This window comes from Ursus americanus, chromosome 18 (assembly GCF_024610735.1).
Source record: "Ursus americanus isolate L20-20 chromosome 18, mUrsAme1.1.p, whole genome shotgun sequence".
Taxonomy (NCBI): domain Eukaryota; kingdom Metazoa; phylum Chordata; class Mammalia; order Carnivora; family Ursidae; genus Ursus; species Ursus americanus.
In genome coordinates, this window is record NC_142144.1 from 9,558,894 (window position 1) to 9,572,732 (window position 13,839).

At 36.8% G+C, this 13,839-nt stretch overlaps 1 protein-coding gene across 10 annotated transcripts in view; it reads left to right on the forward strand.

The window, feature by feature from the left end:
• The window catches only part of MAPKAP1 (MAPK associated protein 1), a 236,155-nt gene that overhangs the window by 20,832 nt on the left and 201,484 nt on the right, over nt 1–13,839 (forward strand). For 8 of the 10 annotated variants that reach the window (XM_087869371.1, XM_045790933.2, XM_087869372.1 and 5 more), the window contains 2 exons: nt 8,268–8,595; nt 11,016–11,105. The exons of the other annotated variants lie outside the window; for them this stretch is intronic. In XM_087869371.1, the coding sequence (XP_087725497.1) occupies nt 8,337–8,595; nt 11,016–11,105 (349 nt within the window). In that variant the 5' untranslated portion in view covers nt 8,268–8,336. The remainder of the gene's footprint in view (nt 1–8,267; nt 8,596–11,015; nt 11,106–13,839) is intronic. 10 annotated transcript variants of the gene reach the window in all.

Sequence of the window (13,839 nt, forward strand, 5' to 3'; positions counted from 1 at the left end):
AAAGCCTGGTCATCCCTGGGACCTTCTTCCTTCCTAAAGCCTCTGTAACTTTCTTGTCTCTTGGAAAACATACTGTCTTATCGTCTCATTTGATGGTTAGTATGTATTGCCTTATGTTACGTTTATATGTGAATACAGCATAGCTCATCCGCTGAAGTTTGTAAGCCTCTGGAATGTGCAGGCCAGTGTTCATATAATTTTTTGTAGGATTCCCAGTGCCTAGCTGTCAATGATGTTTAATGAATGAATCCCCAAATTATTTAAAAGAAGATAAAAGCATTTCTTTCTGTTGTTTTGAGTCTAGCAAGTACTTCTCTCTCTTTTTTTTTTTTTTTAAGATTTTATTTATTTATTTGACAGAGAGAGACAGCTAGCGAGAGAGGGAACACAAGCAGGGGGAGTGGGAGAGGAAGAAGCAGGCTCCCAGCGGAGGAGCCTGATGTGGGGCTCGATCCCACGACTCTGGGATCATGCCCTGAGCCGAAGGCATACGCTTAACAACTGAGCCACCCAGGCGCCCCTAGCAAGTACTTCTCTGAAAGGAAAAATTAAACTGTCCAGCTATAGCATCTTACTATTTACTGTTTAATGAAATTAGGCATATTCACATGGCAATTTTAATTCTCAAAAGGAACAAAAAACTTAATTTTTGCTGGTCTAAAAAATAAATTAAGATTTAATTTAGAGTTATATTAGAGTTAGAAAAACAGATTGAAAAACAATAAAGTACATTTTATTTTAATGGTCATTTTAATAATTTTCAAATTCCAGGAGGTATGAATTCTGAACTTTACTAGATCAAAGGGTGGTCAAATCTTAGTAAAGGGGTCTGTTGGTTTTTATACATGAAAGACTTTGTATATAATAAAAAGGTTTTTGTTTTTCTAAGTTGTCATTACTTGCTGTGCAAAAGAAAGTGAGTGCTTCTGTAACACTCTTAAGGAATCTTGCATAGGAATCAGGTCTGACTTGAAGTTAATGCTAATACACGAAGTCGGGGTACAGTGAGGAGAGGTGAAAACAACCTCGCATCTGCTGTTACATGTTGTTAACTCCCTCAGCAGACGTTAAATCATTTCAAGTACAATAATAGTGTGGGAGGTAAATTAACTAACCATTAACAATCTTATAAATACACAATTAACATGCCAACATTTATATGACACATTGATGGGGCAGCAGTAATTTTTGATTGGGAGTTTGCAGACCTTGGAGAAGCCTCAGGCTGTTGCTTATTCAGACAAGTTTTCACAGATTGCAGGTAAGGGGGCTTGAAGTCTGTCTGGCAGAGGTAAGGTGTATAGAGTGGTTTGAAAATCTAGGAAGGGGAATTTCCTTTTAATCATTGGCTGGACGTGAGCATTTTAAGTCATGTTTAAGACCTGACTCAGGTCCTTAGGGAGTGAAGTATAGGGAGGGCTCATTTGCTCATGCTGGGGTTATTTAAAGAAACAATATTTCAGTTACGGACTTTGTAACTGAAGTTGCATGAATCTGTAGGGGTTTTCAAAAGATACAAGATACTTACACCCAACTTGGAATTTAAAGTAAACCTTTCCTCCGTGGTTTCAGGTCAACAAGTAGGTGATCTCTGAAGTTTCTTCCTCGTGTAAAATTTTGTGACTTTTATTTTTGGGTAGTCATTATATGCATTGCTTATTTCTTGCTATTGCATAAATCACAGTTGCATGAGTTGAGGGGAGGCTAAGGGTCTAGTCTATTGCATAACATATTTACTATATTACATATTTCACAAAGACCCATGGCAGAAATTTCTCTCAGGACCCAGAACCCAAAGAACTCAACAACAGGATCTTTAAAAATCTCATTTATTATGACTATTGTAATTCTTCATTCCTTTTTGTTTTGGGGGGCTGTATAATGATAAGATCTTCAAATGTATTAGCTGTCTGGCTTTGGGCAGGTTTTTTATTTGCTTCAGTTTTTTCATCTGTAAAATGGGGACAGGGACGCCTGGATGGCTCAGTTGGATGAGTGTCTGCCTTCGGCTCAGGTCGTGATCCCGGGGTCCTGGGATCAAGTTCCTCATCGGGCTCCTTGCTTAGCGGGGAGCCTTCTTGTCCTCCTGCCTGCTCTGCCTGCCGTTCCCCCTGCTTGTGCTCTCTCTCTCTCAATCTGACAAATAAATTAAAAAATCTTAAAAAAATAAAATAAAATGGGGATAAAAATACTGTCTCATAGAGTTATTTGTTTTTTTAAAGATTTTATTTATTTATTTGACAGAGAGATAGCCAGTGAGAGAGGGCACACAGAGACCAGCAGAGCAGGGAGCCTGATGCGGGGTTTGACCCCAGGACCCTGAGATCACGCCCTGAGCCGAAGGCAGATGCTGAATGACTGAGCCACCCAGGTGCCCCCTGTCTCATAGGGTTATTTTGAAAATTATATGAATTAATTCTTCTAAAAAGGAAAGAGCAAGTCTAGCTTTTGTAATAAATAAAGGTTAGTTATTATAATTGCTTTTTGCTTCTGAGATTCTATAGTCTTCCTGTGGCAAATGTATAAGATCTTGTAACATTCATCCAGAGTTACTTACCCTTTGCCACTTTTTCACCTACTTTTTTACTATGTTGTATCTTATGTTTTTCTATAAGTCATTGCAAATGAAGTTTGGAGAGTGTGTGTCTATGAAGCCATTATTAAAAATATATTTGTGTTAAGACTTGATACCATTAAAACCTACTAAAAATTTACTCCCCTGTGTAGGGCATGTTCCAAGTTAACAGAGTTAAGTTACGTGGTTATTAATGCACACAAATGGTTATGTAAAGTGGTAATAGCATCTAAATTGCACCTGGAACAACACTTAGCACATAGTAGGAGCATAAATATTTGTTGAATGAACGAATGATATATAAAAGGAGACCCACCTAGTACATTAAAAATGGCTGTGTCACTTCGGGATATCTCATGTCCTCCCACTCTGTGTGGATGTCCCTTTTGCTTTCATTTTTATAAAACAAATCTCTATGCTTTGGAAGGAACCTGGAGTTAAAAAGTGGGAGAATCTGTGAGAAGTAGGATGTCTTGGGGAGCAGACCTCCTGGAGGCTGAAATTGTTTATCCAGGTAGCTTAAAGGGATGTAAAAAGGACCTGTTATCTCCCAAGTAAAGAATTGGTAACATCCAGGGAAGACATTCAGGGCCCCCCCCAAAGAAAAACGGTATTTGTAAAAATGTAAAGTAGCATTTCTAAACCGTGTTCTGTGAATCTCTCTCTCTCTTTTTAAGACTTTATTTATTTGAGAGAGAGAGATAGTGAGAGAGAGCATGAGTGGGAATGGAAGGGGGAAGTGGGCTAGCCCGATGTGGGGCTTGATAACCAGGACCGTGGGATCATGACCTAATCCTAACGCAGATGCTTAACCAACTGAGCCACCGCATGCCCCCTGTGAATTTCTTAAACACTGATATGTGTTAGTGTTCCTGGAGGAAAAAATGTTTAAAGATCAGATAATTTTGGGATTTGGGATATATTGCATTATGAGATTCCCCACGCTTGGAGATTCACAATATGCATTAGTAGTTTAAAAGCATTGAGAAGTCTGTAATTAAACAGCAAGAAGAAAACTTACTTAATTTTGTTTAATGTGGTGTTTCCTAGACATTTTTTAAAAATTTAAATTAAAAAAATTGTAATATGTGACAAAGTTTACCGTTTTAACCATTTTTAAGAGTGTGGTTGGGTGACGTTAAGTATATTCATATTGTTGTGCAGCTATTGCCACCATCAGTCTCCAGAACTTTTTCATCTTATAAACATACTTTATAAATATTCCCCATTCCCTTCTCCCTCCAGCCCCTGGCATCCACCATTCTACTTTCTGTCTCTATGAATTTGACTACTCTAGGTGCCTCAAAAAAGTAGAATCATACAATACTTGTCTTTTTGTGACTTATTTCATTGAGCATAATCTCCTCAGAGTTCATCCATGTTGTGGCATATGTCAGAATTTTCTTCCTTTTTAAGGCTGAAGAGCATCCTGTTGTATGTATATACCACATTTTGTTTATCCTTTCTTTACTAGGTATTTTTAATGACTGTGTAGTATTCTGTTACATGTGTGTGTCATGACATACCACTGATGGATGTCTAGGTTACTTTGAGATTTTCAGTATAACAAACAATCCTGAGATAAATATTTTTACCTAGTTATCTTCTAAGGGCAAATCCTGCAAGTAGGTTTGCCTAATAGGTACTCGTTATACTTTGATAGATGATACCACATTACCCTCTAAAAAGTCTCAATTTTCATTCCCTTTTACAGTGCATGAGAGGGCTCATTTCTCTGAACCCTACCAACCTTAGGTTTTAAAAATCTTTGATCTTTGCACAACTAATCAGAGAAAATAACTTGTTTTCATCTATGTTTGGAATACTTTTGTCTTAGAAATCAAATCTACCTTCAAATGATAATTTGCTGCTCTTAAAGTGATTTAAAACATTCTTTTGGTTCTGAAAAGTAGGGTTGGGATAAGTTGATAGTGTCCCAAGGTGACAGGTTTTTTTTTCCTTTTAAAGTTTTTATTTATTTATTTGAGAGAGAGAGAGAGAGGCTCGATCCCAGGCCCCTGGGATCATGACCTGAGCTGAAGGCAGACTCTTAACCGACTGAGCCACCCTGGCACCACCCAAGGTGACAGTTTTGAAAGGCACATTGAAGAGAAGCTCTTGTATCTGTATTAATGGAAAAAAAGGCAATCCTTTCTTTATAATCACACTACACATGACATGCTCTTAGATCACTTATCTCTACAACAAAATTATATAGTCCTTGGAAGTCAGACAGCAGCCCTTACTGAATTTCTGCCACGTGTAAGATGTTTTGTTGCCAGAAGGGATGTGGTGGTGTGTCTCCTGTCCTTGTGGAACTTACAGCTTAAATCCTCAAGTACGTGTCTTGGGAGGTGGAAGGCACATTTCCCAGGGCAGACTTCTTGTAATTCCCTATCAGAACTGGTACTGAATAATATTTGTTGAGTGAATCATACAGATCCCTCATTGTATGAAGTCGTAGTATACCAATAGAGAAGATACCTGCTCCTGTTGGGGTATTTTGGGGCCTCTGTTCTACAAGGATAAAGTTAGGGACTTGGTGTGTGCCTTCAGAAGTATTTGTCCATAATTCTTTTCTTCATAAGAAGTGATGGAGCAGATCTATTTTCCTTTAAAAAAAAATACGCACATACATACACACACACACACACATGCATATATGTGTAGACACACACACACACACACACACACACACACACACATATATTCTGTTGAGGGTACTTAAGTATACTTTTGTTGCTTTGCCATTTTGCCATTTGACTTGTTGGTGCCAGAACACCCATTAAATATGTTGCTTCTCACTGAAGCCCTTGTTTTTAGTGAGGGAAAATTATTCAATATGAAAATTAAAAGCACCTATCCCTCTGCTAGCGACTAGTTGCTTTACTCTCGTGGGGGAGACATTGTGATTGCTACGAGGATGTTGGCAGTTTTGACCATCTGTGATGCTATGATTTTGTTACAAAAAGATATGCTCATTTATAAGTAATTCCATGATTGTATATATCTCTTTGTGGCTTTATAAGTAATTCTTATTTTTACAAGTGATTTTAAGTGCTCCCCTTTAATTCTGTAATGTTTTTCTGATTAATACACTTAAAATGGTAGGCTGACATTAACATTTCTGAGACTTGGAGGAAATACACTAGGATTGTATTAGGTTATAAACTTTTGTTTTGTTTTAAAGATTATTTATTTATTTGTCAGAGAGAGAGCACAAGCAGGGGGAGTGGCAGGCAGAGGGAGAAGCAGGCTTCCTGCTGAACAAGGAGCCCAATGTGGACTTGATCCCAGGACCCTGGGATCATAACCTGAGCCAAAGGCAGATGTTTAACCAACTGAGCCATCCAGGCATCCCTAGGTTGCAAACTTTTTGATTCAAGGCTGCTTTACCTTGGCATTTCCCATTACCCTCAGTGTAAAATCACTACTCAGTAAATATATTTGAAGGAAAGAATGAAGATTAGCGTAATTCATTTGATTAGAGATGTTCCTCAGTTAAACTTTCTCTTAATCTCAGTATTTTTAAGATCTACCAAGTGATGTTAGTAGAATGTTACTAGACAAAAAATTTTAAAATCTCTCTTGGTTATAATGATTTATTAAGTAGATTTCCCTTATGTTCTATTTCTAGAGGAAATAAATGACAAGAAAATCTGGTATTGTAGGCCTTTCTAAAAATAAATACCTTCTAGGAGCATTCTGGGAACATATTCAATCCAGCTTTCATGTACTTACATCTCATAATGATTTTAGAGAAGGAGGAAGGTGACCCAGGTGACCTGTAGAGTCCTCTGTCCGTCCTCTGTCAGAAACATTTATTTTACATGCTGTGCACTTACTAAAGAGGGATGAATGTTGATATATTTTAGGATTACTTTAAACAAGAATTGAAAGCTGAAGTTATCAGTGATTATTTTTACCATTGTCACCGTTATTATTAATAGCAGGTAATATTTAATTATGTGCCAGGTGCTCTTTTGAGCCGTACATTATCTTTTATATCTTCTCATTCCTGCTGTTCCCATTTTATTAATGAAGAAAGAAAACAGGCTCAAAGAGGTTAAGGTTATTTTGACCAAGATCACGTAGCCAGCAAGTGGTAGGGTCAGAATTTGAACCCAGTTCTGCCTGCAGGTCCTTATCTTGACCAGTGTCCCCTCATCTGCAGGGGGTGCATTCCAAGACCCGCAGTGGATGCCTGAAACCATGGATGGTACCAAACCCCATGTGTACTGTTGTTTCTCCTACACATACATAGCTATGATAAAATTTAATTTTCGAATTAGAAACAGTAAGAGAGTAACAGCAAAAATAATAAAACAGAACAATTATAACAATGTACTGGAATAAAAGTTACGTGAATGTGGTCTCTCAGAATATCTTATTATACTGTAATTGACCTTCTTGTGATGGTGTGAGATAATAAAATGCCTACATGAAGAGACAAAGTGAGGTGAATGACATAGGTATTGTGACATAGCATTAGGCTACTAATATCTTTTTTTAAAGATTTTATTTGACAGCACAAGCAGGGGGAGGGGCAGAGGGAGAGGGAGAAGCAAGCTCTCCACTGAGCAGGAAGCCCGATTCGGGACTTGATCCCAGGACCCTAGGATCATGACCTGAGCCAGGCAGATGCTTAACCGACGGAACCACCTAGGTGCCCCTAGGCTACTATTATTGACCTTCTGACGATACATCAGAAGGAGGATCATCTGCTGTTGGACCTTGGTTGATCATGAGTAACTGAAACTGCAGAAAATGAAACCACAGATGAAGGGAGACTGCCATGTTTTCTTTTTTGAATATTCCCGTTTGACTGAGGAGGTACCATCTTGTTCCCAGAATAAACATTTTAGTTTCAACAGGATTTGGAAAGCAGTTCTTACAATGAGATTTCTAAAACAAGAAATTAATTTGGTAGCAGAGAAGTTTGACTAATAAAGTTTATTTTAAAAGCACAATACTCGGGCGCCTGGGTGGCTCAGTCGGTTGATTTTGGCTCTGGTCCTTGTCTGTGTTCGAGCCCTGTGCCAGGCTCTGCACTGGATGTGGAGCCTACTTGGGATTCTCTTTCTCCCTCTGCCCCACTCTCTGCCCCTGAAATTAAATGAAATAAAATAAGAGCACAATACTATCTTAAACCAGAAGAAAGGAAAATGTATTTATTGAATAAAATTATGTTGGTGGTTCATTTTTTTTTTATTTCTGTAACTCGAAGTATCGTCTCTGTTCTTTTAGTTACTTCACAGCCATATGACAAAAGGGGGAAATGTAAACCAAAGAAATACAGTTTCATACTTTAGCACATAATTTGAGAAAAATACAACTGTTCCCCCATGACCTTATAAAGTAATGAGGAGACTGCATGGGAATGAAGGGAGAAAGAAAGGAAAATTTATTGTAATTATGTGCTTTGAGTGGCCTAAGGAATCACTATTATTTGTTTTGCAAGAGAGGAAGCCATCTTCTCTGATAACCATGGAGATCTCATTGACTAGTAGCTGTAGCCCCTAGTGCTTATAAGGATTTCCTTTCAGTCTAGACTTAATACTTATAAGCTCCTAGGTACAGGGATAAATGTTGACTTTCAAGGTAGCATTTTACTACATTGAATTTGTTTGAAAAATGATTCAGTCATTTTCTTCCTTATTCTTAAATATTGCTGTGTACATCATGTTTCTAGGGAGGTGAGCACGTGAAACAATATGAAGAGGAGAAAATAGCCTTTTAAGGAAATTGGCCCACAGAAAGGATGGCCTTCTTGGACAATCCAACTATCATTCTAGCTCATATTCGACAGTCACATGTGACCAGTGATGACACAGGAATGTGTGAGATGGTTCTCATTGATCATGATGTTGACCTAGAGAAGATTCATCTTCCTTCAATGCCTGGAGACAGTGGGTCAGAAATTCAGGGAAGCAATGGTGAGACTCAGGGCTATGTATATGCCCAGTCAGTCGATATTACCTCAAGTTGGGACTTTGGTATTAGAAGACGCTCAAATACAGGTAAACATTGCCTTTTAGTCATGTCTTCTAAACTTTAAATCAGTCAATAATCTTACAGAATAATGCATCATGTTGGAATAGGTTTAATGGGGAAAGTTTCTGTGTATTAACAGGAACATGTATGTGTTACAGTAAGAGCGATTCTAAACAACATCTCCCTCTCCGTGACTGAATGGAGAGCGCCTCTGGAATGACGCTATTAGAAGGAAGGAGAAAACAAATAGATGAAAAAGGTGGCTATGAGAGACAGGTTGGATGTTCTGTTTCTAAAAAGTCCAAGTAGAAAGGGAAGTAGACTCATTTTGAGTATCTTCACAGAGCAACGTTAGTCCCAGTGGGTAGACTACTTGGTGGCAGTTTTCAGGTTGATATAAGAACCTTTAATACAGAGAGCTGACAAGCCCAGGATTGCTGCTGCTGGAGCCGTTTCTTGGCCCTGGAGGGATTGTGGGGGTCTGGGGGGGATTGGAGGTAAATAGCTGAATATTTGTTAGGGCTGCTTTTAATAGGAATTCCTACATTGGGTGTGAGACTAGAAAAGATGCTCCTGTTTTTGATATATTATCTTTATTTTCTTAAGTTGATCTCTGCCCTTTGATCTTTGTGGCTTGAAAATGCTGAACTTTGGTACATATATATTCAGTCATTAGCTTTTAAAAGCTTATCATTGCCCATTTTCCAGCTTATGTGTTTTGGAGACCTTTCAAGGGGAATGTGAAGAACCAAGGCCTTTACTTAGATAAATTATTTAGAATATATAATGTAGTTCTAATATGACAGGTTATGCTAGGAGGTGATTTTTATTAGGTAATCAGAAAATACAATCTCTACTAATCAGTAGCAGTAACCTGCTAACTCCCAGGAAAAGTAATGATAGGAGATGTGGTAGGACATTGAAAATATTTGCATATTTATTTTCAAGGTCCAAACGTAGAATGCACATAAAGGAGTACTGCAGGATACAGTATACAGTGCAAGGCATGTTAAGGTTTTGGTTCAGAATTCAGCATTCTGTGACATTTCCAAAGAATAATTTGTTCTTGTGATGAGAATAATTAATAGCATTTCCCAGTATCTCAAGGAACTTTTATCAAAATAGGATTTGAGTGAAGGTTTGAATATAATTTAGAACCATTGATTCTCAGTTCTCTAGTTGAAACTGACTTCCTTGCAAGTTATTGAGATGATATCTTATATGACAGGTTGAATGGATTTCAGTAGGAGAATGCTGCTAAATTGAGAGCTTTATGATTATATTACTTTGGCTGTACCCTTCACATTTATTAATTGCAATTGAATGTATTTTCCTTCAGTGGAATTTGGTTAGATATAGCGACATTGTCAGAATGCTTTTGCTGGCACAGTTTACATTTATGGAAACATCCCTACCACAATGCTAAGGCAAGCGTGTGTGGTTTCCTATCTTGCAAGAGGTTGAAAGAGAAATTTACTTATTTATTTTTTGTTAGCATTGGGCCAGGAAAGGAAGTCGAAGATTAGCCAGAGGAAACTAATCTCAAGAAATGGCATCAATTATGACTTTCTTTTCCATTGTGGTTTCCATATGCAGTAGTTGTTAATATATGCTGAACAGTATTTATTTAAAAGATTGGTTCATTGATTTTTGAAGGTTGATCAGCCAGTGGTAATATAATCTCATAAATGCATGATTTTAGGTGATGCTTTTGTTTTTGTTGTTGGAATTTCTTAAGATAGCACTTGGATGCTAATAATTACAAGTGTGGGGTGTCCTAGTGACCAAAGAATTTACTTTTTAATCCTTTCAGCATATCTTAAAATTTTGCATAAGAAAAATTATTCTTTTTAAGATTTGACTAATGTTACAAAGATACAAATCATTTATTTTACTACCTATAAACTGTTTCAGCCCACTGAAGAAAAGCTATGCTAATTTATATAGCTTTGACATTTTATAATTTTCATGATTTTTAGATAAAGGATTTTATATTTAAAACTTTAATAGTCTAGTCTGAGTTCATTTATCTTTAATTTTTGAAACGGGTAGAGTAATTCATAACAGTAATTTTATTCCTGTAATGTAATATTCACTTCAGTTCATTTGTGCATTAAAATTCCTTTAAGACCGTTATTAATGATTTATATAATGAAATGTCATATTAATCACAGAAGTTTTCACATTTTATTATTCTCTTCCATGTTAATACTATCTTTATGATCTCTATTAATGTTTTATATCCTCTAATTTCAATTATAAATCAAGAATATTTTCATGTTTTTGTTGGTATTTGCTTTTCAGGGGTGCCACCTTTAAAATTTTATGACTTTTTTCCTACATATGCAATATAAAACATCTTTATTCATATAAAGGTAGTTAATTATGTCTTTGTTTATAGTAAACTTTCATTGACAAACTTATAGTTATAATATTTCTTTTCAAGCTCAAAGATTAGAACGACTCCGAAAAGAGAGACAAAACCAGATCAAATGCAAAAATATTCAGTGGAAAGAAAGAAATTCTAAGCAATCAGGTAAATGGAAATAATTTTAATTGTTAATTTGAGATTTATATATTTAGTTTATATTATTAAATAAGAGCTTTTATTTTTAAATTCATCTTTTTAAATCCTCTGAGCAGATACTCTTGTGTTTTGAGCTTTGAATGCTTTCACTTGGGTGCCTTGGCCCTCCAAAGCCGTGTGGTCTTTAGGTCTCGTGTTTTTGGTCACTCTTCATTCTGGGTCACAGGAATTGGTGTGTGCAAGGCACATTTTGTACACTCTTATGCCAGTACCTTGTTCTTAGAGCCAGGGAATACCTATGGTTTGGATGGGCCTCTGGGTTATAGATTCCTCCTGGCAGTTCCAACCTAAGACTTTCCCTTGCCTCATTAGTGGCGGCAATAACAGTCTTTTTTGCATATACACTAATTCTTTTCCTTTAGCTTAACAAGCATTATGTTGCTGGTATTATCAGCATTTGTAGTCTGTGTTCATATTGTATGTGTAGTAAAAAGCTGGCCATATTACATATTTTTAAATCTTCAATCTCATCAAGAAAAGAAAACTTTAAAAAAATCAAAATAAAATGCTATTGAAGTATTTTCTAATGTTTATGTCATGTGTCCTACCTAGATTATTTCTTTTTTCTCCTTTCAAAGAAATGTCTGCACTCCATATCTTCTATGTCTTCCAGCACCTACTACCACCCTGGCACGTAATAGATGTCCAGTTAATTTTTGTTGCCTGACTCCATTGCTACATATTTATAAAACTAACAATATTAATGATTATTATATTGACATCAGCACCTACCTAGTGCTGTTCTAAGCACTTTATACACATTACCTCCAATGCAGTGATCTTATCAGGTATAGCTATTGCTGTTAACAGATGAGACAGAGACTCTAAGAGAGCTTTAACTTGCTAAAGTGATAAGCCCGGAAGGTGGTAGTGCAGTGGAGCCATATTTTGTATCTAGCTCTGTCTGCAGCTAAAGGCCAATCTCTTTCTGCTAAACCACACTATATAAAGTGGTTATTGCTTTCTCCTGCTGTGGTTGTAAACCCAGGTGTGCTCAATGGGAGTGATTTTCTTAATGATTGCTTCTAAATGACAACTGTGTGGAACCAGAAATCTCATTCACTTCTTTCTTGCATCTCATTTCTATGACTTTCTACAGTTCTCCTTGAATATCCATTTAGTTTTGCTCTTGATACTTTAAAAATCTCTCTAGGCTGGCCTTTTCTGTTGATCCATTTAATACTTCTCTTTTGTATTTATCACAAACTGAAAACCTTTATATTGTTTATCTTGTCCACTTTCTTCAAATTTTTCATGTATCTAATGCCTTTTCTATTAATCTTTTCTTAATGAATATAGAGCCAGTTTATCTAAACTCATCTCTCCAGTTACCCTTTGTTTTGCCTTCTTCACTTCCTTATCTTAAAACAATTACAGATAAACAGGTTGAATAGAGCACCTCAGATATAACTGCATTAATCCCCTTTACAATGTGAGAAGTTCAACTTAAATTTTGATACATCTCCCACTTACTCCTTAAAGTCTAATCCACTTTAACCTGTTCAGTGTTTCACAGAATGTGCTAGAGAAATAAATAGCCTCCTTTTTGCTTCTATTTGGAGCCATAATGTTCATTATTTGTGTATACTTCTCTTTCCCTCAGTTTCTATCCCTCTTATTTCCCTTTCTCACAGATGTCAGTAATTGACCCTGTGATCTTACTGCTGGAAAAGCTCCTTCTTAATATACTTGTCCACTCTTGGAGCTGTTGACCTTGAGCCAGACCAGTGAACCTCATCAATGCACAGAGGAATGGTTTTGAATTCTCTGTTCAGCTGGGTTCCATCATTACCACTGGTTGGCACACTGGGTGTCCTGAAACGTGTTAAAAAAGTGGAGTCAGCAGTCCAGTAAACATCTACCTGGCAAACTGAGCAGCCACTGTCATATGTTTTCATACAACTCTCAAGCATATACTCTCTTTTGGCAAGAAATGTCACAGCCAGATCCTTTTGATCTTCATTGGGAATTTTGATTGGGTAATCATTTATTCATTCCCTCATTCTTTTTCTGCTGTTTGCATTTTGCTAAAAATCCTTTCATCTGTTTTTCTTATTTTTTTATTTTATTGCCTACTAGAAAAATTATTATTATGAATGTGATGACCTCCTCTGGAATGTTTTTCTTCATCCCATCCAACCTTTAAGATACAGCAGAAATCCAATCCTTTCATAGAAAAGTTGGAAGGGATCTGAGAAGCTGCCTGGTCCATATCCTGAAGTTCTCTATGAACTTACTGAGCCATATGCCATGAGATCACATGATAAAGGGAATACCTTAGAGTAAGATCCGTGTAGTATTTCTGTAGCCAGAGCTGCATGGGTAAATGTGAAGGTGGTTATTGGAAGACAGCTTTGTCTGGAACAATGTCAAATCAAGCCCTGGCATATATATACATACACACACACACTCATATAAAATCTTAAAATATGTATACATATTTTAAGTAATCATTTATTTTTAAGTAATCTCTACATCCAACGGGGGACTCGAACTCATGACCCCAAGATCAAGAGTTGCATGCTCTTCTGACTGAGCCAGCCCAGTGCCCCAAGCCTCGGTATTTTTAATTTTATTGTTTTGAAATGGTGTTGGTATATTCTTTACAAAATTTATTATTACTCTTATTCACTGCGTCATTTAACAAGCGTTTCTTCCATACCTTCTGTGTGTGCATAGTAAT